A 27,280-nucleotide genomic window follows, 5' to 3' on the forward strand; every position below is an offset into this window, starting at 1 on the left:
ACTGATTATATATATACGAGATGTGTTTTATTACGACTATACCCTCATACCGACCCTCATACATTGACGAGCTGTGGATATGATCTCTGCCTCTGATTCCGGAGGGAGTGGGTTCTAATCCGGTCCGGGGCATGCACCTCCAACTTTTCAGTTGTGTGCATTTTAATAATTAAATATCGCGGAGAAGGAAAAAACATCGTGAGGAAACCTGCATACCAGAGAATTTTCTTAATTCTCTGCGTGTGTGAAGTCTGCCAATCCGCATTGGCCAGCGTGGTAGACTATACAATTTTGCTTCAGACTGTATAGTGTTACCAAAAATCAAACGAAAGCGTGAATTAAAAAATTAAGAACGCCATCTATCGGCGGTGGTTAGAACTGAAAGTAACGAAACGCCAGCTCTGTGCTATGACTCGACCCATAGATGTACTAGTCTGTACAATCTCCACCCATCAGAGCAGAGTAGAGCAGAGCTTTAGGGTGCTTTTCCACCAGAGATTTGCTATGCAACTATGCTGCAAAGATCTGAAATGTACACTATAAAAATATGTGACCGTTTTCACCAATAAGTAGCTATGCGCCTTCCTTCATTCTTTCCTTCCATATCATCTTAATTAAATCCGTTTCCACCAGTGCTAAGCTATGTGTATGTGCACCAATGAATATCATTGGTGAATATCATTGGTCGATATCAAACGTATCAACAAATCGACCGGCAAAATAAAAAAAAAATATCTACTAATCTTTATTAATTAAAACGTATATGTGTGAAAACATAATTACATATTGAAAAAAAAAATTGCAATTATCAAACTTGAGTTAAATATTTAAACGCCCTCCATTTTGTTTTAAATTTGTTGGTCGATTTCTTCGATTAGCCAAACTCTAACCCTTTATCTTTATTGAATTGCTTTGGACTGTTCAATGGTCCAAAGTCAAATGACAGAGAGATATAAAAAACTTACAACGCCATCTATTGCCAGTTGTGACAGGGTTCCCAACTTAGGGGTTTTCCCCCCAGATTTAGGGGGCAAATAAGTGAAATGGGATTTTTTAGGGGTATTTTCAGGGATTTTTTGACTCTAATATTTTTAAATTGATGATAATTTGAATATTTCTTTTTTGGCCTAGCGACTTATAACGACATATAATACGTTATTCTACAACCACTCTGAGGCAACTGGCGGCAATTTTCATCGAATAAAAAATAAAATGGTAAATTTATTCATTGTCAACATGTATGATTTCAAAAAATCTGAATCTTCAGATAAAGACGTAGTATTTTGTCTGTATTAAATATAGACTTTTGAAACATATTACAGCATATTATTCCTAAATTATTATGAATTTATATTTTTAGGGGGACAACTCAATAATTAAGGCGATTTTAGGGGTTTTTGATACAAACTTTAGGGATAAATATTTTGGACAGTTGGTAACACTGAGTTGTGAGAACTGAATGTAAAAAAAGCTGACTCGTTCCTTCAAACTGGAACTTTGTACGCACACAATTCCACAAGATTACAGCCAAGGGTAAGTATATATAGGGATAATCTCTGGATCTACTGATCCGATTTTGAAAATTCTTTTTTCACTAAAAAGCCATTTGAGTGTAATAGGGTATATTTTTTATCCCCGTATTCTCATGGGAACGTGAAACATATAACCTATATTTTACAGTATTCCCATAACCATATTTATAATTAGCTGACGCCGCGCGATTTCACCCGCGTGGTTCCCGTTCACTTAGGAATACGGGGATAATTTAGCCTATAGCCTTCCTCGATAAATGGGCTATCTAACACTGAAAGAATTTTTCTAATCAGACCAGTAGTTCGTGAGATTAGCGCGTTTAAACAAACACACAAACAAACTCTTCAGCATTAATTGATTATGATCAGTTTGGATCGTGCCGCGATGCAAGAACCAGCTCATGACTAAGGGCCCCGTATGGGTTCGAAACTAGTCGGGCATACTCCGACGTAATATCACGTGAGTTTTAGCCGTGTTTCATAATCAATTAATATGAATAACACTCACGATAGTTTAAATTCTAAAACTCTTCAGCTTTATAATATTAGTATAGAAGCGGACGCCCGCGATGGTTACACTGTAAAAATGGAGTAACTTCTCCCGTTTTCCCAACATTTCCCTTCACTGCTCTGCTCCTATTGATCGTAGCGTGATGACTATATACTATTGTAGCGTTTTCCATACAAATTGTTTAATAATTATTAGCGTATCCACATTAATATTTAGTTCGTAGATTATCCATAGGTTTATAACGTACCAAAATGTATCCTGACATATGGCCTGCACAATGCACACGTGGCGTGCAGGCCACACTAACAATTAACAACTCAAGAACATTACTAACCCAATGTATTTAGTTATAATAACACAGTTGAACAGTAGACGGCGATCGATAAACACGCTTTTCTTTGCCACCTTACCTTCTTACCACACGCGGCAAACTATAACCTGCCCAGGAGTATAAACAATAATTGTACCAAGTTTCGATAAAATCCGTCGAGTAGTTTTTGTTTCTCGAGCATAAAGACAGACAGACAAAAATTTTACTCATCACTAATCACCCCCTGATAGTCAATTTGAAAATACATTTCATGTCCAGAATTGACCTCTCTACAGATATAATTCATTATAATTATATAATATATTATTATAAGTATAGCTAAATAGTATAACCTTCCCATAACCATAAATTCATATGTTTTTATCTACCCACATTTCTAAGGCCTAGTTCGGACTACTTTAGTATTTTAGTCGAGTACGATCGATCGTTGGGCGGTAAATCCAAAAATTGTTTGTACTCGACTAAAATACTAAAGTAGTCCGAACTATGTACAGCATGTCTATGTTTTTTATAAATAATGCAATTTGTATCGATCGGCATTGCATGTGGCTATTTTCCCCCTAACTCACTAAAATATTTATATGAAATTGATGTGGTTTTGCCTTCAACGTCGTGTTCTGTGTCAGACACCGTATATTTAAGAAGTAAACGCCATATAGGGGGCGGCTTACGTGTGAAAGTAAAATTAGTATTTTTAGCAGAACTCAAAAGTGATTACAAAAATAAGAAAACTAATGTCGATTCACAACATTTGTCAGGACAACTTAATTAAGTTATCCTGACAAATGACCAGGCAGAGAATGAAGTCACGCACTTGTGAACGAAGTGTGCAGGGTTAAAGGTACCTTTGACAGATATCTAACAATCTCCTTTTCCACTCAAGTCACTCTCCCCGCCTATCCCAAGTAACCCATAAAGAATTACACAACAAGAGATGTGGACGGCTCGAACGCCACGAGCACACTGAAGCCGTCCGTACTGCAAGTCGTTGCAACGCGGCGATAACAGTATAATGTAGGTAATTCACAATCTCTTTTTTTCCCTGGTGAAGCGTGCGCCTAAAAGTTGGAAAGATCCTACATAGATTAAGTCACTTTCATTTTAATTTTAAGCGACCATTTTTGTTTCTTTCGTGAGAAATCTTTACCCTTCATTTGGGCCCCCAACTAATGTTAATACAGAGCACGCTATGCCACTATTTACTGACATTGACCTCTTATAATAAAAGGACGCACAATCATGTGGAAAATTTCACTTAAAAACTGGCCATTTTGCTTTGACAGTTTTAGAATTATTGGTAAAGAAAATTATACCTAAAGGTCTTAAATATGGTCCAATATTCTGTAAAATTCAGAGCAAATTCAACCTTAAGTATTAAGTTTAAGGTTGAATTTGCAAATGCTACTTGAATTGAGTGCTAAGAAGTTGTTTTTGGCACTCATTGAGTGGGGACGTTTTTTTTGTCGCTAATTGTGCATCTACTTTTTAATAGGAGATCGATGATTACTGTCGATTTTTATCAAATGTACTTACACCGCTTCAAACAGTTACAGAATCGACCTCCTGGTCTGGTCTTGTGGTAGGCCTAGTTATAACCCGCGGCACGTAACTTTAGCGCTGAGCGAAACACGGTGGGGATAGCTGCGCATCGGTACTGTCGCGCACACAATACAATTATTACGTTTATTAATTAATAAGTAAATAATTTTAATGACATTATTTTAATGTTTATGTTAAATAGTAAGTCTAGCTATAAACGAAATGTGGGGTATAGCTGTGCATAGGTACTGTCACGCACGCATAATTATATTATACTTATTAAATAAAATATTGTGGTTATTACTTCTATATTACAAAGTTCACAGTGTAGGTGTTATACGAGTAGTTTATAGTTCAAATTTCCAAATATTTTCAAAGACATCGTTTTTTTAACAAGTATATAGAATGTAAAAAATAAAAACATTATTGCAATTATAATTTTTTAATTCAGATAAATGTAAGTCTAGACATGTAAGTTCTAAATACTCGTAGCTTCGCCAATCTCACTTTTGAGCTGTTTTAAAGAATATATTAATTCAGAAGATTCTCTTTTTAAAAAACAATGCACGTCATGCACCATTTTCCGTGCCTGTCTTCTCAAAACAGTATTTCTTCTAGACATATTCACTGTAAAGTCTCAAACAAACTAAAATATATATATTTAACAAATAAACTTAACGAAAACCAACAATAAAAATTAATAGCAATAACAAAACAATTCAGAACGCGACTGTACACTGGGAGTTCGCGGAGCGTCGTATCAGTGCCGGGGACCGAATACGACTAGAGAGCCAATCACCGCTACGGACGCTACGCACGCCCGCCCTTCATACCTGCAGCCCCCCTCCGATACCGTATTTTAGACTTCTGCGCATAAACGGTCAGCGCTAAAGTTACGTGCCGCGGGTTGTACCTTACCTAGACCTTGGCTAGTTACCGGCAACGACGTATCGCTAAGCGATTCAGCGTTCCGCTACGATGTCGTTTAGAAATCGGAAGGGGTGCGGATTTTCATCCTCCTAACAAGATAGCCCACTTCCACCTTAGATTGCATTATCACTTACCATCAGGTGAGGTTGTAGTGTAATATTCCAAGTAAGCCCGCTTCCATCTTAGACTGCATCATCACCGCCGCCGCACGAGCCGTGATAGCCCAGTAAATATGACCTCTGCCTCCGATTCCGGAGGGTGTGGGTTCGAATCCGGTTCGGGCCATGCACCTTCAACTTTTCAGTTGTGTGCATTTTAAGAAATTAAATATCACGTGTCTCAAACGGTAGGTAAAGGAAAAACATCGTGAAGAATCCTGCATACCTGAGAATATTTTTAATTCTCTGCGTGTGTGAAGTCTGCCAATCCGCATTGGTGGACTATTGGCTTAACCCCTCCCATTTAGAGAAGAGACTCGAGCTCAGCAGTAGAATCCTAGGGTGGGCACAGGTCCATACTAGGGTAATCACTTGACATTAGGTGAGATCGTAGACAAGACCTAAGTTATTAACTTATCTAAAAGATTTAAAAATGAATTGTGCCAACTGTTAAATCACCCTACCCTATTGCTTAAGCCTCCACCAAGAAATGCAACGGCTAACAAGCTATAAATTATTCGTTTTAATAAACAATTCACAAAGCGATTGTCGACTACGTAGAATTTCCATCTTTCCCTCGCTAGTCAATTCATATTTAATATGGAATCGATTGATGTGGCAGGTAGGTAGGTATAGACCCTAGCAAGTAAGTTGAACCAAAATTTATTTATTTATTTGGACCACCAACAAAATAGGGATGATGACAGTTTTTAAATTGTATATAAATTAAGAGTATGCTAATAGTAAAGCAATTTTGTAAAAGGAACAGGGTATCTGCGATCATTACTTTCGGAGCTACAGGGATTTAAAAAGTCAGCTTTGCGGCGCTGCCGCGGATCCCTGAAAAACGCCCCATGCAAAATGGCACGAACTTATGACGTCGTAGGTAATGTAATGATCGTTAGATTTGTATGTTGCGTTCAAACAAAATTACTAACATCTTTGTTATTTGTGGGTTTATGCTTATAGTTCATATATTAAAAAATGTCACATTCAATGTAAGGAAGCTATAACTGTATGATTTTTCATCTAATTACGATTTAAGATTTTTAATAGATTTTGAAATTTTATAATCTCATTTATTTTGCAAATATCCAGTCAATCTTTGCTTTTTATGTATAAATTAGTTAACTTTGACCTTATTTACCCGAATGTATAATAAAAATCAATATATTCAAACCTAGTCATCATCCCCATTTTACTTTTTTTTATCCACAGCATGCAAAAAGTATTATAAGTTCGTACGAATAATATAATTTAAAAATGACAAACAGAAAGAAAAATACAAATATAAATTGAAATTTACACATTTAGACAAAAACCAAAAGAAAAAGTTTAAACAAGAAATTTAAAATTCTATATTTTTTTTTATTCGTTTCAAGTTAGCCCTTGACTACAATCTCACGTGATGGTAAGTGATGATGCAATCTTGGATGGAAGCGGTAGCCCGTGGCGCAGTGGTATGCGCGGTGGATTTATATGCCGGAGATCCTGGGTTCGATCCCCGGCTGGGCTGATTGAGGTTTTCTTAATTCCAGGTCTGGCTGGTAGGAGCCTTCGGCCGTGGTCAATTACCACCCTACCGGCAAAGGCGTACCACCAAGCGATTTAGCGTTCCGGTACGATGTCGTGTAGAAACCGAAAGGAGTATTGATTTTCATTCTACACGATGTTTTCCTTCACCGTTTGAGACACGCGATATTTAATTTCCTAAAATGCACACAAATGAAGAGTTGGAAGTGCATGCCCTGGACCGGATTCGAACCCACACCTTCCGGAATCGGAGGCAGAGGTCATATCCACTGTGCTATCACGGCTCTACGGGCTGATAAAGTAATGTAAGGACTATTTTGACCCCGTATTTCAAGAATACGGGAACTATGCGGTTGAAAGTGCTGTTAAACGTCGGCTAGTCATAAAAAATGCATGAAGTTAGTCGACTACGGACAACGTCCATTCCCTCAACAACAATTCATATTTAATATTGAATCGATCGATGTGGTTCGTACTTAAAAGTAGGTTCACTAGTAAGTAAGTTGAATCAAAATTACAGTTTTCAGAGGTACAATCACATCACTTCATAGTATAAAAACAAAGTCGCTTTATCTAAGGACACTTGGGTTATTAAAACAAATCTAACGATATCTAAATTACGTAAATCCGTTCAGCGGTTTGGAAGATATGAGGTAATAAAGAATATTACATACATACATACAAGATATTCGCCAAAAACATAAACCTTCATGCAGTCGGCTAATAAAAAGGTTTTATTTATTGTTTTCATTAAAAATCATAGGTTTATTCAAATACGTAACAGACAATATGGTCCTTGCTTTTAGTTCCTTACATCAAGCTATCTCATCCTACATACGAGAACTCCTGTTTGTAAGAGAGAGATAGCAACGCTCAGACAGGATAATAGGGAATAGGGAGGGAAAAAATCGATAGTGTTGTATCGATTAGGTGCACGGGGTGCGGGGCTGACCTTGAAAACCCCGGTTTGCTGGTTACCTTGACTCCTAGGTACTACGGCGCGCGCTGCTTTGCTGAAAAATAGCCCTCAGAACAGGGTTCCCAGTTTAGGGAATTACTCCCCAAATTTAGGGAAAATATAAGTAGGGTGGGATTTTTGGGCTTGACATTTGAGGAGTCATCATCATCATTATTAACATATTCAGCCTACATACCTTAGGAGAATAATAATATGAAGCTTAGATCATCCGGACTGCTGTATGTTTTGGCGAGCTTAGGGTAATAATGCTAAATTAGTCGGCACTATCAAGTGTTGTGTAAAAAATTTAATAGTTCATGGCTCAATTGGTGAAGGAATACATCATGAGAAAACCTACATACCTGTGAAATTTCGTAATTCTCTATGTGTGAAGTCTGCCAATCCGCATTGGGCCAGCGTGGTGGACTATTAGCCTAACCCCTCTCATTCTGAGAGGAGACTCGTGCTCAACTGTGCACCGCATATAGGTTGTTGATAATGATGATGATAAGGTGTTAAAGTAGGTGATCGAAGCTGACGTACTCTCATAGCATGGGGCATTTTAAAAGTATTTTGTAAATAACAAAAGAATGATTAGCTTCTACAGTTGACAGGATTTAGCATGGTCATGCATGGTTTAGGTCATGGGGTCCATTGTTGGCCATTGAAATATTGTCGTAACCAAAATTGTTTACAGAATAAACAATAAATTTGGGCCCAATTTGTCGCCTCCTAAAATTTGCCGTCCTAGGCTCCAGCCTACTTAGCCTGCTGGTGAATACGCCATTGGTCTAATGGTAGCGGAGTTATTCCAATCCCACCTCTTTCGTCCCAACGGAATAAAAGAGACAGCGGTGTTTCCGCTTGATAGATAGATTTTCGATTGATAGATTTTTTTAATTTCTCTTTACAGGATTATTTTGTTGGCTGCGTCACAGCACACTGGTCGGGCAATAAATATAACGATTTTAGGGAGTTGTAGGTTCCCTACTGGTAACACTGGCTCGGAGTTTCTGCCAGTACCACCCAAGCCGCTCTTTACGGCGGGCGGGCAAGGCAGAAATGCTACCCAGACGAAACGGTAATAAATCTGAATGTGATTAAATGAAATATTTAATATTAACACACGAAACAAAATATCGGATCTCTAATTAATATTATTGTGAGGTTTTGAATATTAAAAACTGTTTTTAGGATTGTGCGCAGAGATTTTAGGTACGTAAATTCAATTTAGGTATATGAAAGTGCGGATAGGTAAAATAATTTTCAGTATGTAGGAGTACCTATATGTATTTATATAAAACAGACTCCACTGTTGTGGGATGTAGTGGATATCGCAGTTCCTGATACCGTGGGATTACGGGGACAAAAATAAGTAGGTATAGCGTGTGTTACTCGCCAATAATGTAGCTTTCCATTTAAACTTGGTTTTCTTGCTTTTGTATACTGCAGTTGATTTTAAGTTCTATTTATTAGTTCGTTTAATTAACATTTTTGTAAATCCACTGGCTACCAAGATACATTGACAGCTATTTAGGAAACCAGGAAACTACACGATTATTGTATTAATAATTATTGTGTATAAAATAATATTAATTTTTGATTTTTTTTTAATCGATCCAGTTAGTAGTTTTTAGTGCCAATAAGTATTTTTTAATTTATATTTAATTCATGTTCTAACTTGTAGGTATACAATGTATATATAAAATGTTTTTTTTATATACAGCCCTTTATGTTATTTTTTGATATAAGTATGTTGTCGATTGTGTAAATAAACTGCTTATTATTATCATCTTTTCTAATAATTTAATACACAAACAAAGATACGGGTATTTGCAAAAAAGGCGGGCTTGATTTTACAGTTTGCTTTGTTTGTACAATAGACAATGAATTTTTTTTTTATTTCTTTACTATCGTAATACCAGCGATTTTACTCGTGTGGTTCCGTTTCTCGTGGGAATATGGAAACAAAATATAATTTATGTTACTCGGTGAAGATGTAAGTTTTCTAATGTCGAAAAAATCAGTCTATACCACAGCCAAACTCGATGTGTACTGTTTACCAACAAACAAATTAGAAATGAAGGTAGAAAACGCAGTCATTTCATAACTTATTTATTTTAAATTATATGTTGTTTGTTTATTAAATATTATTCAAAATATATTAACTATATTTAATTGTTTTAGGGTTATTAATCGAATTTATTTTCATGAATGTAAGAACAAGTTAAATAAAATTATTATTATCCCTTATTTTTAATTTGTTTGTTTGCAAGCAGACACATTGAGTAGGGAGTATTTTTAGTAAAATCGCAAGATACCAACAAAATAAGTTTTTGAGCTATATATTGATTGTATTAAATTAATCTAATAGTAGTCACATATGTATTTTATTGATTGCACATTGGTCATATTTTAACTAAAGAAATAAATCATAGTCAGAAAATATTTTTGTTCATGATGGAAAAATCGATAAAAATTGCTTCGTTAGTTGCGTCCCACCCCTATTGACCTCAATTTTTGAAGCAACGTGCCAAGTGTGGTTTATTTTGCACTATGGTTAGGCTTAATTTCTATGTATTTTTAACCCCTCACGCAAAAAGAGGGGGATTATAAGTTTGACGTGTCTGTCTGCTGCACCATAGCTCCCAAACGGATGAAGCGATTTCAATTTAGTTTGTTTTGTATGAAAGGCGACTTATGTGCGAGTGTTCTTAGACATGTTTGATGAAAATCGGTCGAGCCGTTTAAAAGTTGTGGGGGGTGAAAGTGGGGAAGAACAACCGAGTGTCTGCAAATATACTCGAGTGGGGTCTCAAATGAAAGCCTGCCATCTAGCTGGTGGGAGGCTAGTTAGGTAAACGCTGGCAAAGACGTACCGCCCAAGCGATTTAGCGTTCCGGTACGATGTCGCAATGTATTTATGCATCTATGAAGTGCACGCCGATGAGCAGCATGATGGGTAGAAGCTCCATATCCCCTCTCCTTTAAGAGAAGGCCTGGCTATGTAATAGGCCGTTAAAATAGGCCTATAATGATAATATAAATAAATGTTTGTCATGTAGAGAAAATAAATGCTAACGTTTTAAAATAACAAATTAATCATAATGATCATCATCATCGTTATTAACAACCCATATTCGGCTCACCGTTGAGCTCGAGTCTCCTCTCAGAATGAGAGGGGTTAGGCCAATAGTCTACAGTGACGTGCACACCATAGAAGCAAAAATGCCCTGCCTACCCTAAAAAGTAATTACAAACCTGTATTGCGATAGGAAGTTTTCATTTTGTATCTGAAGTGCATACCCTAGTTAAAACCCTGTGCACGCCACTGCTAGTCTACCACGCTGACCCAATGCGGACATCATTAACCACCCATTTTCGCACGAGCACGAGTCTCCTCTCAGATTGAGAGGGGTTAGGCCAATAGTCCACCACGCTGGCCCAATGCGGATTGGCAGACTCTTCTCACGCAGGGAATTGAGAAAAATTCTCTGGTATGCAGGTTTCCTCACGATGTTTTTCCTTCCCCGTTTGACACACGTGATATTTAATTTCTTATAATGCACACAACTCAATAAAGGAGGTGCATGCGACCGGATTCGAACCTACGCCCTCCGAATCGAAGGCACAGGTCATATCCACTGAGCTATAATATCGCTGGACATACATAAAAAAAAACATACATACAGCCGAACGTAGAACCTCCTCCTTTTTGGAAGACCTTTGAATTTAAAGTAAAGAAATGGTAATATCCATTAGCGTATCTAGGATTACTTTCTGGGGTGGGATTGGGGTGGGCTATATATATATATATATATTACTGAACAGAGTCGACACTCAATATAAAAATTTCGTTAATAATATTTGTGGACGCAGACCTCTAAAATTACTCGACTTATTTATTATTTTTTCTTTGTATCTAGGGTAGGTATCCGAAAAGGTCTTAATATATTTTTCAAAATCTTTATTATAGGTCTTTCTTTATTATAAGTTGTAATCACATATATTGATGGCCTCTGTGGCGCAGTGGTATGCGCGGTGCATTTACAAGACGGAGGTCCTGGGTTCGATCCCCGGTTGGGCCGATTAATGTTTTCTTAATTGGTCCAGGTCTGGCTGGTGGGAGGCTTCAGCCGTGGCTAGTTACCACCCTACCGACAAATACGTACCGCCAAGCGATTTAGCGTTCCCGTACAAAGTCGTGTAGAAACCGAAAGGGGTGTGGATTTTCATCCTACTCTTAACAAGTTAGCTTCCAACTTAGACTGCATCATCACTTAAAATCAGGTGAGATTGTAGTCAAGGGCTAACTTGTACAGAATTAAAAAAAAATTTGGTTATTATTTGATATTTTGTGTAAAATTATTATTAGTATTTACGCGTCCATCATATCATTTCAAATCGGTAGCCCAGTATCCTAGGGTGGGCACTGGACTATTCTTGGATGGGCCCGACCCACCCGGCTCACCCGCTATATACTAATATCTCATATTTGTTTCAGAGTGAAATAAATCTGCTAAATCAGTACTAAGATTGAGGAATTATGGACTAATAAGCATCTACCACTGGAAATTTCGCCCTGGAATGTAATTTGCAACGGGAAACGCGCAAAAGGGCGCGAATCACCTATTCCCTTAAATCGATAGATAATCTAGGTAGGCCAATGATTATTTCATACTGTAGATAAGTAACGTAACTACAAAATCACCGCAATAAAAATTTTAATAAAAAAATTCAACCGACTTCCAACTCAAAAATTAACTTAAACTAAAAAGCTAAAAATAACATCTTGCCTATGTGCTACCTTTTGACCGGTTTGAAGGCGGTGCCAAGCCAGTGATGTTTTAATTAAACTAAACAATTTCTGTGGTTCTTTCAGAAACAGCTTTAATTAAAACTCGACACTGGATTGGCACCGCCATCAAACTGATCAGAAGTTAGCACATAGGCAAGATGTTAGTTTTTGCTTTTTAGTTTAAGTTAGTTAAACTTAAAATTTTCATTTTTTTATTTTTAGTGTTAGCATACCTACTGTGTGTGAACAAAACGCAAGCAATTAGCTAATATGTTATTTTCTTATGGTAGGTACCTAAATCCTACAATCCCAATTTTGAAAATACTCCTTAACTCTTATACAAAATTTCACTCCCCCTTTATCCACACTTAATATGAATATTACCAATTGTCTTAACTGTCCTCCGTCTTCATCACCAGACCCCTTTTGCAGTTACAATCCATATGGGTGGAAAGTTCTCATCAATATAAAATTAATCAAGTCCAAACACAAGGTAGCTACTGTGAACCGTCGAGGAGTTCCCTTAACTGTCGTTCGTCTCCATCACCAGAACCTTAATACAGTCACAACCCATCTAGGTGAACAGTGCTCATCAAAACAAATAAATCAAGCCCAAACAAAAGGTACCTGCTGTAAATCGTTGACGAGTTCCATCGTCTGTGTTTCGGCTCCATCATCAGACCAACTCCAGATCTTCACAAAACTGTAGTGATTTAAAACACCTTATGGAAACACTAACAAACGCACTAGCCATCTCTACGATTTTCGAAAGTTCCCCTCAATTTCTCCAAGATGCCATTATCAGATCCTGACATGAAAAAAATTGGAAATCCAACCAACCACCCTGAAATCAAACCCTTCAAAACGGAGGTCCTGGGTTCGATCCCCGGCTGGGTAGATTGAGATTTTCTTAATTTGTCCAGGTCTGGCTGGTGGGAGGCTTCGGCCGTGGCTAGTTACCACCCTACCGGCAAAGACGTACCGCCAAGCGATTTGGCGTTCCGGTACGATGCCGTGTAGAAACCGAAAGGGGTGTGGATTTTCATCCTCCTCCTAACAAGTTAGTCCGCTTCCATCTTAGACTGCATCATCACTTACCATCAGGTGAAATAGTAGTCAAGGGCTAACTTGTAAAGAATAAAAAAAAAAAAAAAACGAAAAAAGTATTTTCAAAATCGGTCCATAAATGGCGGAATTATCGCTGGACATACATAAAAAAAAACATACATACTGCCGAACGTAGAACCTCCTCCTTTTTGGAAGTCGGTTAAAAATTAGGTAACCAAGTCCAAACACAAGGTAGCTACTGTGAACCGTCGAGGAGTTCTCTTCACTGTCCTTCGTCTTCATCTTGGTGATGAAGACGAAGGACAGTGAACCCTGGGGGTACCCCTTCAACGTCCATGAATACCACTGTAAGAGACATTACGAGGGTGTGGGTTCGAATCCGGTCCGGGACATGCACCTCCAACTTTTCAGTTGTGTGCATTTTAAGAAATTAAATATCACGTGTCTCAATCGGTGAAGGAAAACATCGTGAGGAAACCTGCATACCAGAGAATTATCTTCATTCTCTGCGTGTGAGATCTGCCAATCCGCATTGGGCCAGCGTGGTGGACTACTGGCCTAACCCTTCTCATTCTGAGAGGAGACTCGAGCTCAGCAGTGAGCCGAATATGGGTTGATGGAACTTGTATTCATAGTAATCTTGTACAATCTGTAGTGGTCGCCCACCATGCCGGCGCGTATACTGAGCGCGCGCGAGACGGTGGGCGAGGTCTCAGAAAGCCCCTTCGCCAACTACGAGTCCCTGACGCAGGCCGCCATCATCGGTGCCATTGGCATCGCCATCGTCGCTTCGAACCTACTCATCATTGCTGCATATCTCAACTTTAAAGGTATAGTTTTTTATTTAGTTCCGTAAGACGATATCTCCGGTGGAATTTGATAGCCACTGAATCGAAATAGCTATCTCTTACGTTGCGTTGTTCACATTTTGCTTTCAAACTCAGGAAAAGCAAACTTATTGACGTGAAAACGTCTTTTAAATTGGTTTGCCGGGTGACACTTCAAGAAACTGCGTTACGCTCCGCTCACGTTATGCGCTCACAATGAGAGCGAGTGAGAGGCACGCGTCCCTTCCACTCGGGCATGGTCAGCCCGCCTAAGAGCGAGAGAGACAGACATAAAAAGTGAAAGGCGCGCGTCCCTTCCACTCGAGCACAGTTAGCCCGCGTAAGAGCGAGAGAGACAGAGCGAGAGAGAGAGAGTGAGAGAGATAGGCATACACACCGGTTCTTTTACCACTCAAAGTCGTTGTCACGTAAAACTTTCGCCCGTATACCGACTTTACAGGCAACCAATTTTTTTTTTCTTAAATTTTTGTTTTGTATAGAAAATTAGGTATATATCTTGAACATGGCCATTTTGTTTTTCGTTATGTTGTTTAATTTACTTGCAATTAGGTAATAATGGTTTTGGCGCTCACGTCATATTGCGTCGCGCGTCAATCGTTCCGTGCTTTTCACTCACGTGAAAGTCATAATTCGGCGTCTCGCTTGCGCTTCGAATTTTATCCATATCGTACCGACGTGCTGCGCGCTCTTAATAAACCTTTTAAAAATTTAAATTTTCCATCCCCAGGTCTATCCCACGAAGTGATAAACTACTACCTACTGTCACTGGCCGTTGCGGATCTACTCTGTGGTCTATTCGTGGTACCGTTATCTGTGTACCCCGCACTGACAGGCCGATGGATGTTCGGAAACTTCATGTGTAGACTCGCTGGGTACATAGAAGTGACTCTATGGTGCGTTTCAGTTTACACTTTCATGTGGATTTCTGTGGACCGCTACCTGGCCGTAAGAAAGCCGCTGAGATATGAGACGGTCAGTCTGACGGTAGATATCAATTTTTTTATCTATTACCCCCCTCCGCCTGGATGATCTGGTTCTACTGACTGTGTGTTCAGGACTGGTGACGAGTCTCCATCAAATTTTGGGGTTTTTTTTTTTAAATTATTTTTTTATATTTTTTATTAGATTGTTTTTTGGTACTCTGTCTGGTTTGGGTTGTTTGTTAATTGCTAGTTTTTTGTTTTTTTTTTTTTGATCGATATGTTTATTCACAACGCTGGTTTTATTTAATAGTCCAGTCAAGTTAGCTCGAAAAGTAGTAAGTTGCTTAAATTCTTAAAAAGATAAAAGTTTTTTTAAATTTCAAAATTTATTTACGTGTAATTTAGACACCTTTGTAATTAAATTGTCAAAAGTCCCCATTGACTCTGTGTAAGTAATTTTATGCAATGTTAAAAAATATTCATCAAGGTTCGCAAATATAGGTTTTATTGACTATTTTTCCATACAGTTAATTTATGATTAAATTTATTTAAATTATATACGAAAATGACAGTCAGATATTTACAATTGATGATATGGTTGAATTGATTGAGGTAAATTGTAATAACTTTGAATTTTATTAACAAAGCGGGTTAGAAACCACTGGGTGCTTGGGGCTATATTTTTTTGAAAGGACACAGGGGACATCGAAATTGAGCTGAATCGCGTAATTTTATTTTTAATAAACAACCCAAGGCATAATAGAGTACCGTTTTTCAATACTCCTATTTAAAAGGCTTGAAGTTGAATAAATTTGCTAAAGTGAAACTTTTTTCATGTAATTTAAGTTCAGAACTTAGATAAAACTTATATTACGACCTTGTGAACTGAAAAAAAGACTGTAAACCTAACAGCATCGTCTGTAAGACAAAAGATGGTCCAAAATTGTACAAAGCCCAGGCCTAACATAATTAGTAGAATGTCCGTACTAGAAATATGACATATTAAATACCTATAAAATTTGGTAGATGATATAGTAAGAATAATAACCTATCTATTCCTATTATTTTCGTTTTCAGTGGGGTAAAAATTACAGACTTTAAAGACAATATTTATTACTTCGGCTTGCTAAAATTGTCAGAATATATTCTGGATTTTTTCATAATAACAATTATTTTAAATTTGGGTTACGCTCAAATCGTTTCATCTAAGAAATGCACACTTTTCAGGTATAATATACCTTACCTTTATATGCCGTGCTGATTGAAGTATTTCTGAAGTTATCTTTTCTGGTTGCCCTAAGCGTATCAAGGGCTTATATCTGGTCTAGATACTCAACAGCGTGAAAGGTTCCTTAGGCTTATCTGAGGCGCTCGAGTATATCCCAAAATATTCTCTTTGGTTTCCCAACTAGAAGGCGTTTATTACCCACATTAAAATCTCTGATTCTTTGTTGTATCTAATTTAGTAAGTATCTTCAAGAAGTACTTGTAGTTTTTTTAGTTCTATAATCTTACTGGCTGACGCCGTGCGGTTTCATCCGTGTGGTTCCCGTTCCCGTAGGAATACGGAAATAATATATAGCTTATAGCCTTCGTCGATAATTGGGCTATCTGACACTGAAAGAATTTTTCAAATCGGACTAGTAGTTCCTGAGATTCGCGCATTCAAGCAACAAACAAACTTTCAGCTTTTTATTATTGGTATAGACACAGAAAGAAAGAGGTTTCACTTTGCCCGCGTGTTTTGATTGCCACAAATGTTTTTTCCTTCTCCTATAATAGCTTTTAGATTGCTAAAGCTTTAGACCTTTTTACGTATATTTAAACTTTTACAGAAACACAAACATGAAGTTTTATATTTCCATATTCCCATTTCATAGTTGTCATTAGAGAAGCTGTTAAAAACTGTCACTTTTTTCATGACAGTCATGTATTTGTCATGAATTTTGATGGAGAGATCGTATGTATCCGTCATGAACACTGCATAATACCTTCTTGCATGTAATACATAGAATCATGACTTTATCCATTATTTTCTCTTCCTATAGAGTAGCATGGAGTGAATATTTAACATTCTTCTTAATTAGAGTTTTAGACGTGATTTTTTATGATTGACGTCATTTAGAGCCAGAATGTCACTGATTAATATAATCTGCACCTATTAATGTGCTATTTCTATCACTATGTTAAAATATTAGTTAGTTTTTAACTCTTATAAATTTCTTTCATGATGAAAGTGTATAATTAAATTTTTTCATGAAACATCAAGGAAAAATAAAATATGAACCATAACCGAAAATAAATAATTTTATTCCTTTCATGATGATCGAAGCATTTTCTATATCTTCCATGGTGAAATTCGTAATGAATGATCGCTTTATTTCATTCAAGTTGAAATTCATGACGTAAATCGACTTATTTGATTCTATACTTGAAATGAATTTTAATTTACATTAAATTTCTTTACTAAATTCATGATGGAAGTTTATAAATTATTTAAGAAAGGAGCATTTCAAAGAATATATTCGTAAACAATGTTTACTACTTTTACCAACTTTCAAGGAATAGTTTTCTAGTTCGGAAGTACGACAATGTGAGAATTCTAAAGTAACTAAAAACTTATAAATAATAGTAATTTAAGTTAGTTTCAAAGTTATTTACATTACTTTTGACTGCCTATGAATTAACTGAGTAACTATTAAGACTGTGCCTAGTCAAGTGGAGTGGTCAAGGCTATCACGATGTAAATAAATATATTATAATATAGTCTGTCATAGATGGCGATTGATTGGATTTGCTGACAAAATAACTTCGATGTCTTCCAGAGTTAGTGCGAGGTCGAAGGCCATTGTTTACTCCACTTGTGGCATATATCTTGGTTATTTTAACTTGGCACGTCAACGAATTCGGAAAACGCATCCGTAGTTTTAATTCATTTCAATAAATAAATTTAAAAAAGCTAGGTACGTTGCAACTTTCAAGTGCCTGTAATTTAAACGATAAGTTAAATTGGAAACTAGTTAAATTCCACGCAAGTTCTAAACAATACAAGTGTGTAACTAAAATATTAAGTTTTTGGTGAAACTTTTAGTGTCTTTATAAATTATTTTAGTTCTAATTGGGTTTAACTTGTCTGAATACTTTTGGAAAACTTATCACAAAGTTTTCGACGTAATAATAATGGATACGTATAGATCAGACTGAACAACTAAAACTAGTCTGAAAATTTTGCAGTGTGTTGTTTTTCCATTTGAGAGTTACAATTTCGGGTAAGTGTAATATACTCGTAAATACAAATTAATTAACACTGTAAAATATAAAGATGTTTTGAGAATTTTGCGATTTTGTGCCGATTTTGACTGGGCTACATTTTGAATCCAAATAACATTGTAAAAAACTGTAGATGTTTTGCGAATTTTGCGATTTTGTATCGATTTTGACTGGACTACATTTCTTTCCCGTACAAGTTCTGTCCACAATTACTAAGCACATAAACACAAAATTACTGTAAAAAGTGATCTGTAATAGCCCAGTGGATATGACCTCTGCCTTCGACACAGAAGAATAGACTTTATGCGCATTTTAAGAAATTAAATATCACGTGTTCAGACGGTGAAGGTAAAAACACCGTGAATTTTCTTAATTCTCTACGTGTGTGAAGTCTGCCAATTGGCCCAGCGTGGTGGACTATTGGCCTAACCCCTCTCATTCTTCTCAGAGAATCGTCTCGAATCGAAAAGGATGGATGATAAAATAGACGTGTCAAGTTAAAAAACCCAGATATATCCTTAATATAAATGAGCTATCATTTAATAACTTCGTATCAACAGGTCCAGACTCGAACACGCAGCCAATGCTGGATGGTCTTCACATGGATATCCGCAGCAATGCTGTGCTGTCCACCATTACTGGGCTACAAGAAAGATGCGTACTTCGACAAGGAAACCTTTATATGCATGCTGGATTGGGGATCCACATCTGCGTATACTGCAACTTTATCGATACTAGTATTGGGTCCTAGCGTGATATCGATTGTTTATAACTATTATTATATATTTGCAACGAGGAGAAAATTGCACAGCGGTGTGCCTATTCATGATAAGGAATATGCTACGGCGTTAGCAGAGAATCTGTCAAATCCGAGTCATTGCATGTCATTTGTTTTGGTGACAGTTTTTTGGTTGAGTTGGGCTCCGTACGCATGTGTGCGTTTCTATGAATTCATAATACAACAACAGTTGAAAGTGCCCATGTTGCATTTCAGTGTTGTGTGGATGGGTATATTGAATTCTTTTTGGAAATTCGTGATACTTTTGGCTTTGAGTCCGCAGTTTCGGTTGGCTGTGCGGATTCTGTGTTTGACATTCTGTTGTCGTTCCAATGCTAGACTGCAGGCTGAGTTGATTGGTTTGGATAATGATGATTAATTTTTTAATTTTGTTTATTTAAAACTTTTTTTTTTTTTGATCAAACCATCTATATCATAATATTCAATTTTATAAAGTTTTTTTTTAATTATCAATTTTAATTAATTTAAAACTTAAATTAAGTAAAACAATTATATTTATTGACTAAATTAACTACTAAACCTATTTATTATGAAGATTTTAAAAAAGATAAAAGTTTATTTACAGACTTAGGTGTCGTAGAATCGACAATCATTGGTAAAGTGCCCAGAAGGCTGGCAATATTGCCACATTGTATGGCAATACTGATTCTCTGACCTAAATATAGCCTTCTGGTCGATTAATCGCTTTGCGATTTCTTTAAAAAGAAAGCTTAGAAAGATTTTTAATTCAAATAGTCTAATTTAAGTTGTTTCAGTGACGTCAGGACTCATTTATTAACAGATTCAAGCGCATTGACCTCTTATATTACAAGGACGCAAAATTATATAGAAAATTTGATTGCTTTGACAGTTTTAGAATTATTTGTGACGAAAATTATACCTAAAGGCCTTTAAATATAGTCCAATATTCAATAAAATCCCAATTTCAGAGCAAATTCAACCATAATTTTGATTATGATTGCGTTTAACGTTGAATTTACAAATACGACTACTTGAGTTGAGTGCCAAGAAGTTGAGTTTGGCACTCATTGAGTGGGGACGTTTTTTGGTCGCTGATTGTGCATCCACTTTTTAATAAGAGATCGATGCTCAAGAGTCGTCAATTCGACGAGTATTTTTTTTTAAACTTCGTCATTAATGAACGTCTTCGTTAGATTAGTCTAAGACCTCAAAAAGGTTATATTGGTATTTTTTTTTAATTTGTGTAACAGGCCGTACAGACTACTTTAGTATTTTAGTCGAGTATGAACAAGTTTTGCATTTACCGCCCAAAAATCGTTCGAACTCGACTAAGATACCTACTAAAGTAGTCCGAACTAGGCCTAAAATAGTCATGTGTCTATGACGTGGTAAGTCCGCTTAAAAAGACTCCGAAGGAAGAGGTTCTTATATTTGTATTTTTTTTTTATTTTGAGAAGTAGTCGTACTTGTACCTCAGACCAATTATAGAAGAACCTGTATCGCACTCATAATCCAGAACAAAATTATCTGTCATTTTCTGAGGAAAACGAGCTTAGATTTGGTATATATCTTATACTAAACTAGAAGTTTTTGTCCGTTTTTTACACCATTCAATTACACAGAAAGGTATTTTTACGGAGCTCTTTAACCGACTAACACAATTACAACTATTTAACATCGATTCTATTGAGACAGTTTTTATAATCGCATTAGATCGTTAATTATTTTGACAGAAAAGTAACGTCTAGCGAGGCAGGTCCTATACAATAATTGGTCTGAGACTTGTACCGACTCTTAAATCTATGAGTAGTCGTGTGTCAATGACATTGACATATTTATGAAAGGAGGTTCTCGTTTTGACGTTTTTTTTTTTTAATTAAATTGGAATAGTATAATTTACTCGTAAGTTTAGTGTCGTGTCGTGGATTAATGACGTCAAGACCTTTTAAAAAGGTCGTCAATCGTCTGGACTTTTTATTTTAAGTCGGTAGAAGCTACGGTTTGCTAATACAAATGTAGCTTTGGTGACCACGGCCAGCCATTACTCTTAAGGTCCGTTTATATCTACAGACACAGTGCGTCACAGACGCGTAGCGTGGCAGACACCCACAGACACCGTCTATTCACACTGCCCTGTAGGTAGCTAGAGACAATTGAAGTCCTTTTCATGATAGAAGTCCAAGGTTGCCTGGAAGAAATCGCTACGTAGCGATAAGGCCTTTTGTATCCTACTTATGTGTACTTTTTTCTGTCTTATTATTTGTTTATCTTACGTTGTGGTGTACAAATAAAGTACAAAATGCTCTGTGAGCGGAAAAATAGCTCACAACGTGTTGCTTATAGTAGTAGCTTATTTATTTGACATGCAACTTATATTAAAATAGGTTAATAATTAAATATAATTACGCGGATCTATGTGTCTATTGTATATTACATAGATGAACAATATACTTAATGAAAAATTTTATCGAAAATAATATTTTTTTTGTATGTTGAGAGAGTTAAGAGATCATAATATGAGCAAAGATTTTAATTATAAAATCGGCGTCAAAAAATGCACATGCAGTCTTAGCGATTATGACATGAATACTAGATTATTTAATTAAATTTATAAAAAAACAAAACTAAACTCTGATAACTAGAGAGGATAATTGCCTGTTCAATGTCTTGAACTAGGACCCAGTGTTACCAACTCCCAAAAATATTGATCTCTAAACTTTGTGTCAAAAACCCCTAAAACCGCCTTAATTATTGAGTTGTCCCCCTAAAAAATATAAATTCATAATGTTTTGGAAAATAATATGCTTGTGTTACAAAAGTCGTTATTTAATACATAAAATATTACGTCTTCATCTGAAGATTGAGATTTTTTGAACTCACACATGTTGAATTTTTGACTTTGAATAAATTTAATATTTTTTTTAACCACAGAGTGGTTGTAGAATTACGTATTATACGTCGTTATAAGTCGCTAGGTCAAGAAAGAGATATTAATATTATCAATTTAAAAATACATATTAAAGAGTAAAAAAATCACTGAAAATACCCCTGAAAATTTCAGACCCCTAAAAATCCCACCTCACTTATTCAACCCTAAATCTGGGGGAAAACCCCTAAATTGGGAACCCTGCTAGGACCAAATTAATCTTTATGCCTACGAGTAACAGGCATCTATCTCCCTATAACCAAAGACATTTTATACTATAGACCTGTTACGTGCCTACAAATCACCGCAAAAGTGAGCCGAATTTAGCGACACAACTGAGCGCACACATGCATAATTTTGTGTTTAAATCCATTATATATTTATGTATATACAGTTTTTTAAGTTCCTGAACACATAACTCGACTTTGCATACAATATCTAGGTATTATTTTGTTTAAATAACTTTCGTTGCTTACTATGCGACTAAATAAAATTATTCAAAATTCATTTATTTCAATAAGGCTTAGTTTACAAGCACTTTTCAAAAGTCAAGTTATGTCATAATTTAATTTAATGGTGGTAAAAATAGTCGAAAACTTAAAATTAAAGTTACGAGGGTTCTTGGTCCGAGAAGAGCTCACAACAAACTCAGTCAGGTTTATCCTTTTTTAGTTTATCACCATTTAACAATAGGTATATAAAGGTTGGAGGTGCATACCCCGGGACCGGATTCGAACCTACGCCCTCCGCAATCGGAGGCAGAGGTCATATCCACTGGGCTATCTCGAGAAAACATCTCGAGGAAACCTGCATACCAGAGAATTTTCTTAATTCTCTGCGTGTGTAAGCCAGCGTGGTGGACTATTGGCCTAAACAAACATTCTGAGAGGAGACTCGTACTCAGCAGTGAGCTGAATATGGGTTGATAACTAAAGTACGGTTGGCTTTACGGGGAGTGTAGCACCACATCTTCCCAGTTCCGGGCTGAGAATTTTTGATTTTTTTTTAATATGAAAGAAAAGAAGGAAAAGGATTTTATAATTAAAATCTTTGCTAATTATTTTAATATTAAAACAACAACAATCACTACAAAAGTCATTCCTTTTAGTATAAGAAATTATTCGTAGTCGATAGAGACGGTGGCGTGCACCAGTGTATGAATAGAGTATGCATGTACAGAGCACAAGGTATTCAACTAGTTCCGTTTTTGTAAATGTTCGGAACCGTAAAAACGGTATGAAAAAGGGATTACGGTATGAAAAAGGGATTACTGTATGAAAAAGGGATTACGGTATGAAAAAGGGATACCTACTTACTTTACGAGTAATACTAAAATATTTAGACGGCCTCCGTGGCGCAGTGGTATGCGCAGTGGACTTACAAGACGGAGGTTCTGGGTTCGATCCCCGGCTGGACCGATTGGAGGTTTTCTTAATTGGTCCAGGTCTGGCTGGTGGGAGGCTTTGGCTGTGGCTAGTTACCACCTTACCGACAAAGACGTACGAAGTCGTGTAGAAACCGAAAGGGGTGTGGATTTCATCCTCCTCCTTAGCTAGTTAGCCCGATTCCATCTTAGATTGCATCATCACTTACCATCAGGTGAGATTGTAGACAAGGGCTAACTTGTAAAGAATGAAAAAAAAAAACATGTGGAGTGCACGCCACTGTATAAATATAAATTATAAATTATAATAGATCTAAGAATTTATTGAGAATAATAATAGTATTTTTATTAAAGACAAAATAGCACGATTTATCTTTTAATAATATAATCTATAACAAAACATATAGAGAAACCAAATATATATTTATTAGTATATTTGTAGCAAAATTATTTACATTTAGACCGTAAATGTTGTATTTGAAGTAGAATCATAATATTTATTTACGTATTTACGAATTCAATACATTTTTAATAATAATAATAATAAACATAATAATAACATTGGATAGGTTGTATAGTAACCGATCTTTGCCTGTCCCCTAGTCGAAAAAAAATATGGAAATTTATATTATGACAACAGCTTTAAATTAAAATTAATTATAATTATCAATATAAAATTATTGTTTTAAATTTTAAGTCAAGGGGATAATAATTATGATTAATTATTTTTGTAACTTTCTTTGATAAACTGGCAATGATACTATAAAATAGTTAATCTTTGTAAATAGGCATGTCTGTTGATTTTCAAAATGGTTCCTCTAGCCATGTGGCACGTCCATTCTCTGTCTACAAACGCTAACGCTTCGAAAACTAATTAACTAACGATCGAGATCACTTGACTTGTCGATAACAAATGTCATTCCCATACATTTTTACCCGACTGTAAGAAGGGTTATGTTTTTTCGCGCGTATCTTGTATGTATGTATGTAATATTCTTTATTACCTTGTAATTTCCAAATCGCAATTTACGCAATTAAGGTACCGTTAGATATGTCTTAATAACCCAAGTGTTCTTAGATAGGTGAAGTTATAAAAACCCAACATTACGACTGTCAAACGCTAGACTCGAAATGAAAAAAAAAAATTCTCGAATATGGGTATCAAATTAAAGGGCTCATCAAGATAATTTCAAAATGGTATATCATGGCCATATTAAAAAAAAAACCTACAGTTAGAAAAACGTTATTTCTTCGCCATACAAAATACGCGAGGCGGATGACTGGGTGCGAGCAGGTTAGGCAGTCGGATTTATTATTTTTTTTTTAATTGACTTATTCAATTTTCGAAGCGTTTTCTACTGTAGAAAGAGAACGTGCCACATGAATATAGGACTTAGCGCAAAATAAAAATTAGTTATGTACTATATCTACGTACCTAATTCGCTGCGGCACGAGGTCAATTGACCTCGTACCACACCATCAAAAAGTCAACGAGGTCAAAAAACCTCGTATTGCACCAGCGATGCGACACGAGGTCAATTGACCTCGTACCACACCACCAAAAAGTTTAGTACGAGGTCAAAAAACCTCGTATTGCACCAGGAGAAAGTACTGAAAAATCAGCAGCGAACATGATAAATGTGTTACTGCATAGTTTACCTAAAGGTCATGTACTATACAATAAGGTTTTAAATATATTATGTGAACAGTAGATATTATGTATCAATGGATGCAAAACGTGTGAATGAATAATTAGTAAAATGTAGATAAGTAATCCGTAATTTATCTTTTCCCTGGTTAAAAGTTGGCAACATTCTACATAGATTAAGTCACTGTCATATTTATTTTAAGCGAGCATTTTCGTTTCTTTCGTGAGAAATCCTTACCCTTCATTTTGGGCCCCCAAATAATTTTGTTTCAGGGCCCTTCTAAAGCACACTACGCCACTGTAAGTAGACAATAGGGATGATGACAGTTTTTTAAATTGTATATAAATTAAGAGTATGCAACTTTGTAAAAGTAACAGGATATCTGCGATCATTACTTTCGGAGCTACAGGGATTTAAAGGGTCTGATTTGCGAACCCTGAAAAAGCCTCATACAAAATGGCACGAATTAATGACGTCGTTGGCTCGCTTATCGTTAGATTTGTATGTGCGTTCAAACAAAATTACTAATATCTTTGTTATTTGTGCGATTATGTTTATAGTTCATTTATTGAAAAATGTCACATTTAATGTAAGGAAGCTAAAACTGTATGAATTTTCATCTAATTACGATAAAAAAATTGTAGATTTTGAAATTTATAATGATTTTTATGAATAAATTAATTAATCCTTATTTACCCGAATGTATCATAAAAATCAATATATTCAAACCTAGTCATCATCCCCATTAGACATGCTAAGGTTTCACATAAATAAGTAAATAAATAATTAAATAATTCGATAGTAAATGATTAAACTTGTCCAAAGAATAAAATTAATCAATATTTTATGTAATTTTAATACATATTTCTAAGTAGAAAAGTTTGTATGATGAAGAATGAAACCACCTTTTCTCACTGACTCCAAATTGGTCTTAGCAGAAGCTATGCTTGGAGTATCTCTGCGTGATCGAATCAGATATGAGGAGATCCGCAGACGAACCAAAGTCACCGACATAGCTCAACGAGCGAAGCTGAAGTGGCAATGGGCGGGGCACATAGTTCGAAGAGCCGATGGACGTTGGCAAGGTGCTGGAATAGTTAGTTAGTATTAAATATGTTATGATTTAAGTTAGATTAAGTTGTTTGTCTTCAAAAAAAGGTAGGGGTTCTCAATTCGAAGTTTATGTTTGTTTGTAATATATGTATTTACAAACCAATTGTGAAAATTCTTTTTTTTTTTTGAAAGAGATTAATTCTACATTTTTTAACCGACTTCCAAAAAGGAGGAGGTTCTACGTTCATCTGGATGTATGTTTTTTTTTTTTTTTACTACCATTCCACGTGGGTATAGCTGTTATGATAAGTTAGATTAAGTTTTTTTTTTTTTAAGAATATTTGCCATATTTTGAATATCTCTTCCCCTCCAACTAGTCGGGAAAAACTGTGTTAGGAGTGGGTACGACATTAGACCAACGGGGCGGGGATCGAACCACCATCCCTCCGTGATGAGTCTGACCGCTTTACCACTGAGCTATTGAGGCTAAATTTAGATTTAAGTGAGTTTCTAATTGTATTATTTTTTAATAATAATAAATAAATGAGATTTAGTTTATTTATATTTAAATAATATACTTATTTATATATGTATTATAATAATTGTTGTTTAAAAAATAATCAAAGTAGAAAAATGTGAATGTTAAGTGTCTAATAAATGAATTATATTTTTGAGTGTGTTTTCATTAGTTTTTACACATATTAGCTTCACTTGTAACTAATGTATGTAAGAAAATCTTGGAATCTCAATTTGACCCACTTCCTGGTCTTCGAATGGGATGATTTTTTTTTTTTATTATTTTTTTTTTTATTCTTTACAAGTTAGCCCTTGACTACAATCTCACCTGATGGTAAGTGATGATGCAATCTAAGATGGAAACGGGCTAACTTGTTAGAAGGAGGATGGAAATCCACACCCCTTTCGGTTTCTGCACATTGTTGGTAGGGTAACTAGCCACGGCCGAAGCCTCCCACCAGCCCGACTTGGACCAGTTACGAAAACCTCAATCGGCCCAGTCGCGGATCGAACCCAGGACATCCGTCTTGTATATCCACCGCGCATACCACTGCGCCACGGAGGCCGCAAAAATGTCTCGTTGGTTGAGCCTA

General features: G+C 36.1%; 1 protein-coding gene across 3 annotated transcripts; it reads left to right on the top strand.

Moving 5' to 3' along the window:
* The first annotated feature begins 8,503 nt into the window (after positions 1-8,503).
* Positions 8,504-26,842, top strand: LOC112056942 (G-protein coupled receptor 52-like). Of its 3 annotated transcripts, XR_008252271.1 has the most exons (6): positions 8,504-8,707; positions 11,997-12,150; positions 14,014-14,188; positions 14,934-15,190; positions 18,960-24,964; positions 25,047-26,842. XR_008252271.1 is itself a non-coding variant. In XM_052890398.1 (5 exons), exons 3-5 carry the CDS (start codon positions 14,026-14,028, stop codon positions 19,554-19,556), a joined length of 1,017 nt encoding a protein of 338 aa, XP_052746358.1. In that variant the 5' UTR covers positions 8,504-8,707; positions 11,997-12,150; positions 14,014-14,025; the 3' UTR covers positions 19,557-26,842. The 3 variants fall into 3 exon arrangements, 2 of the variants coding, with proteins under 2 accessions (XP_052746358.1, XP_052746359.1); XM_052890398.1 differs by having other exon boundaries at positions 18,960-26,842; XM_052890399.1 differs by having other exon boundaries at positions 14,934-15,178; positions 18,960-26,842.
* Positions 26,843-27,280: the final 438 nt, after the last annotated feature.

This window comes from Bicyclus anynana, chromosome 27 (assembly GCF_947172395.1).
Source record: "Bicyclus anynana chromosome 27, ilBicAnyn1.1, whole genome shotgun sequence".
Lineage (NCBI taxonomy): Eukaryota > Metazoa > Arthropoda > Insecta > Lepidoptera > Nymphalidae > Bicyclus > Bicyclus anynana.

What these genes read in the sequence shown, in the direction of transcription:
- LOC112056942 (XM_052890398.1), top strand. Translation starts at nt 14,026, where the DNA reads ATGCCGGCGCGTATACTGAGCGCGCGCGAGACGGTGGGCGAGGTCTCA. An exon ending in TGCATATCTCAACTTTAAAG is followed by an intron (nt 14,189 to 14,933) that starts GTATAGTTTTTT and finishes TTCCATCCCCAG; the next exon opens with GTCTATCCCACGAAGTGATA. An exon ending in ATGAGACGGTCAGTCTGACG is followed by an intron (nt 15,191 to 18,959) that starts GTAGATATCAAT and finishes TCGTATCAACAG; the next exon opens with GTCCAGACTCGAACACGCAG.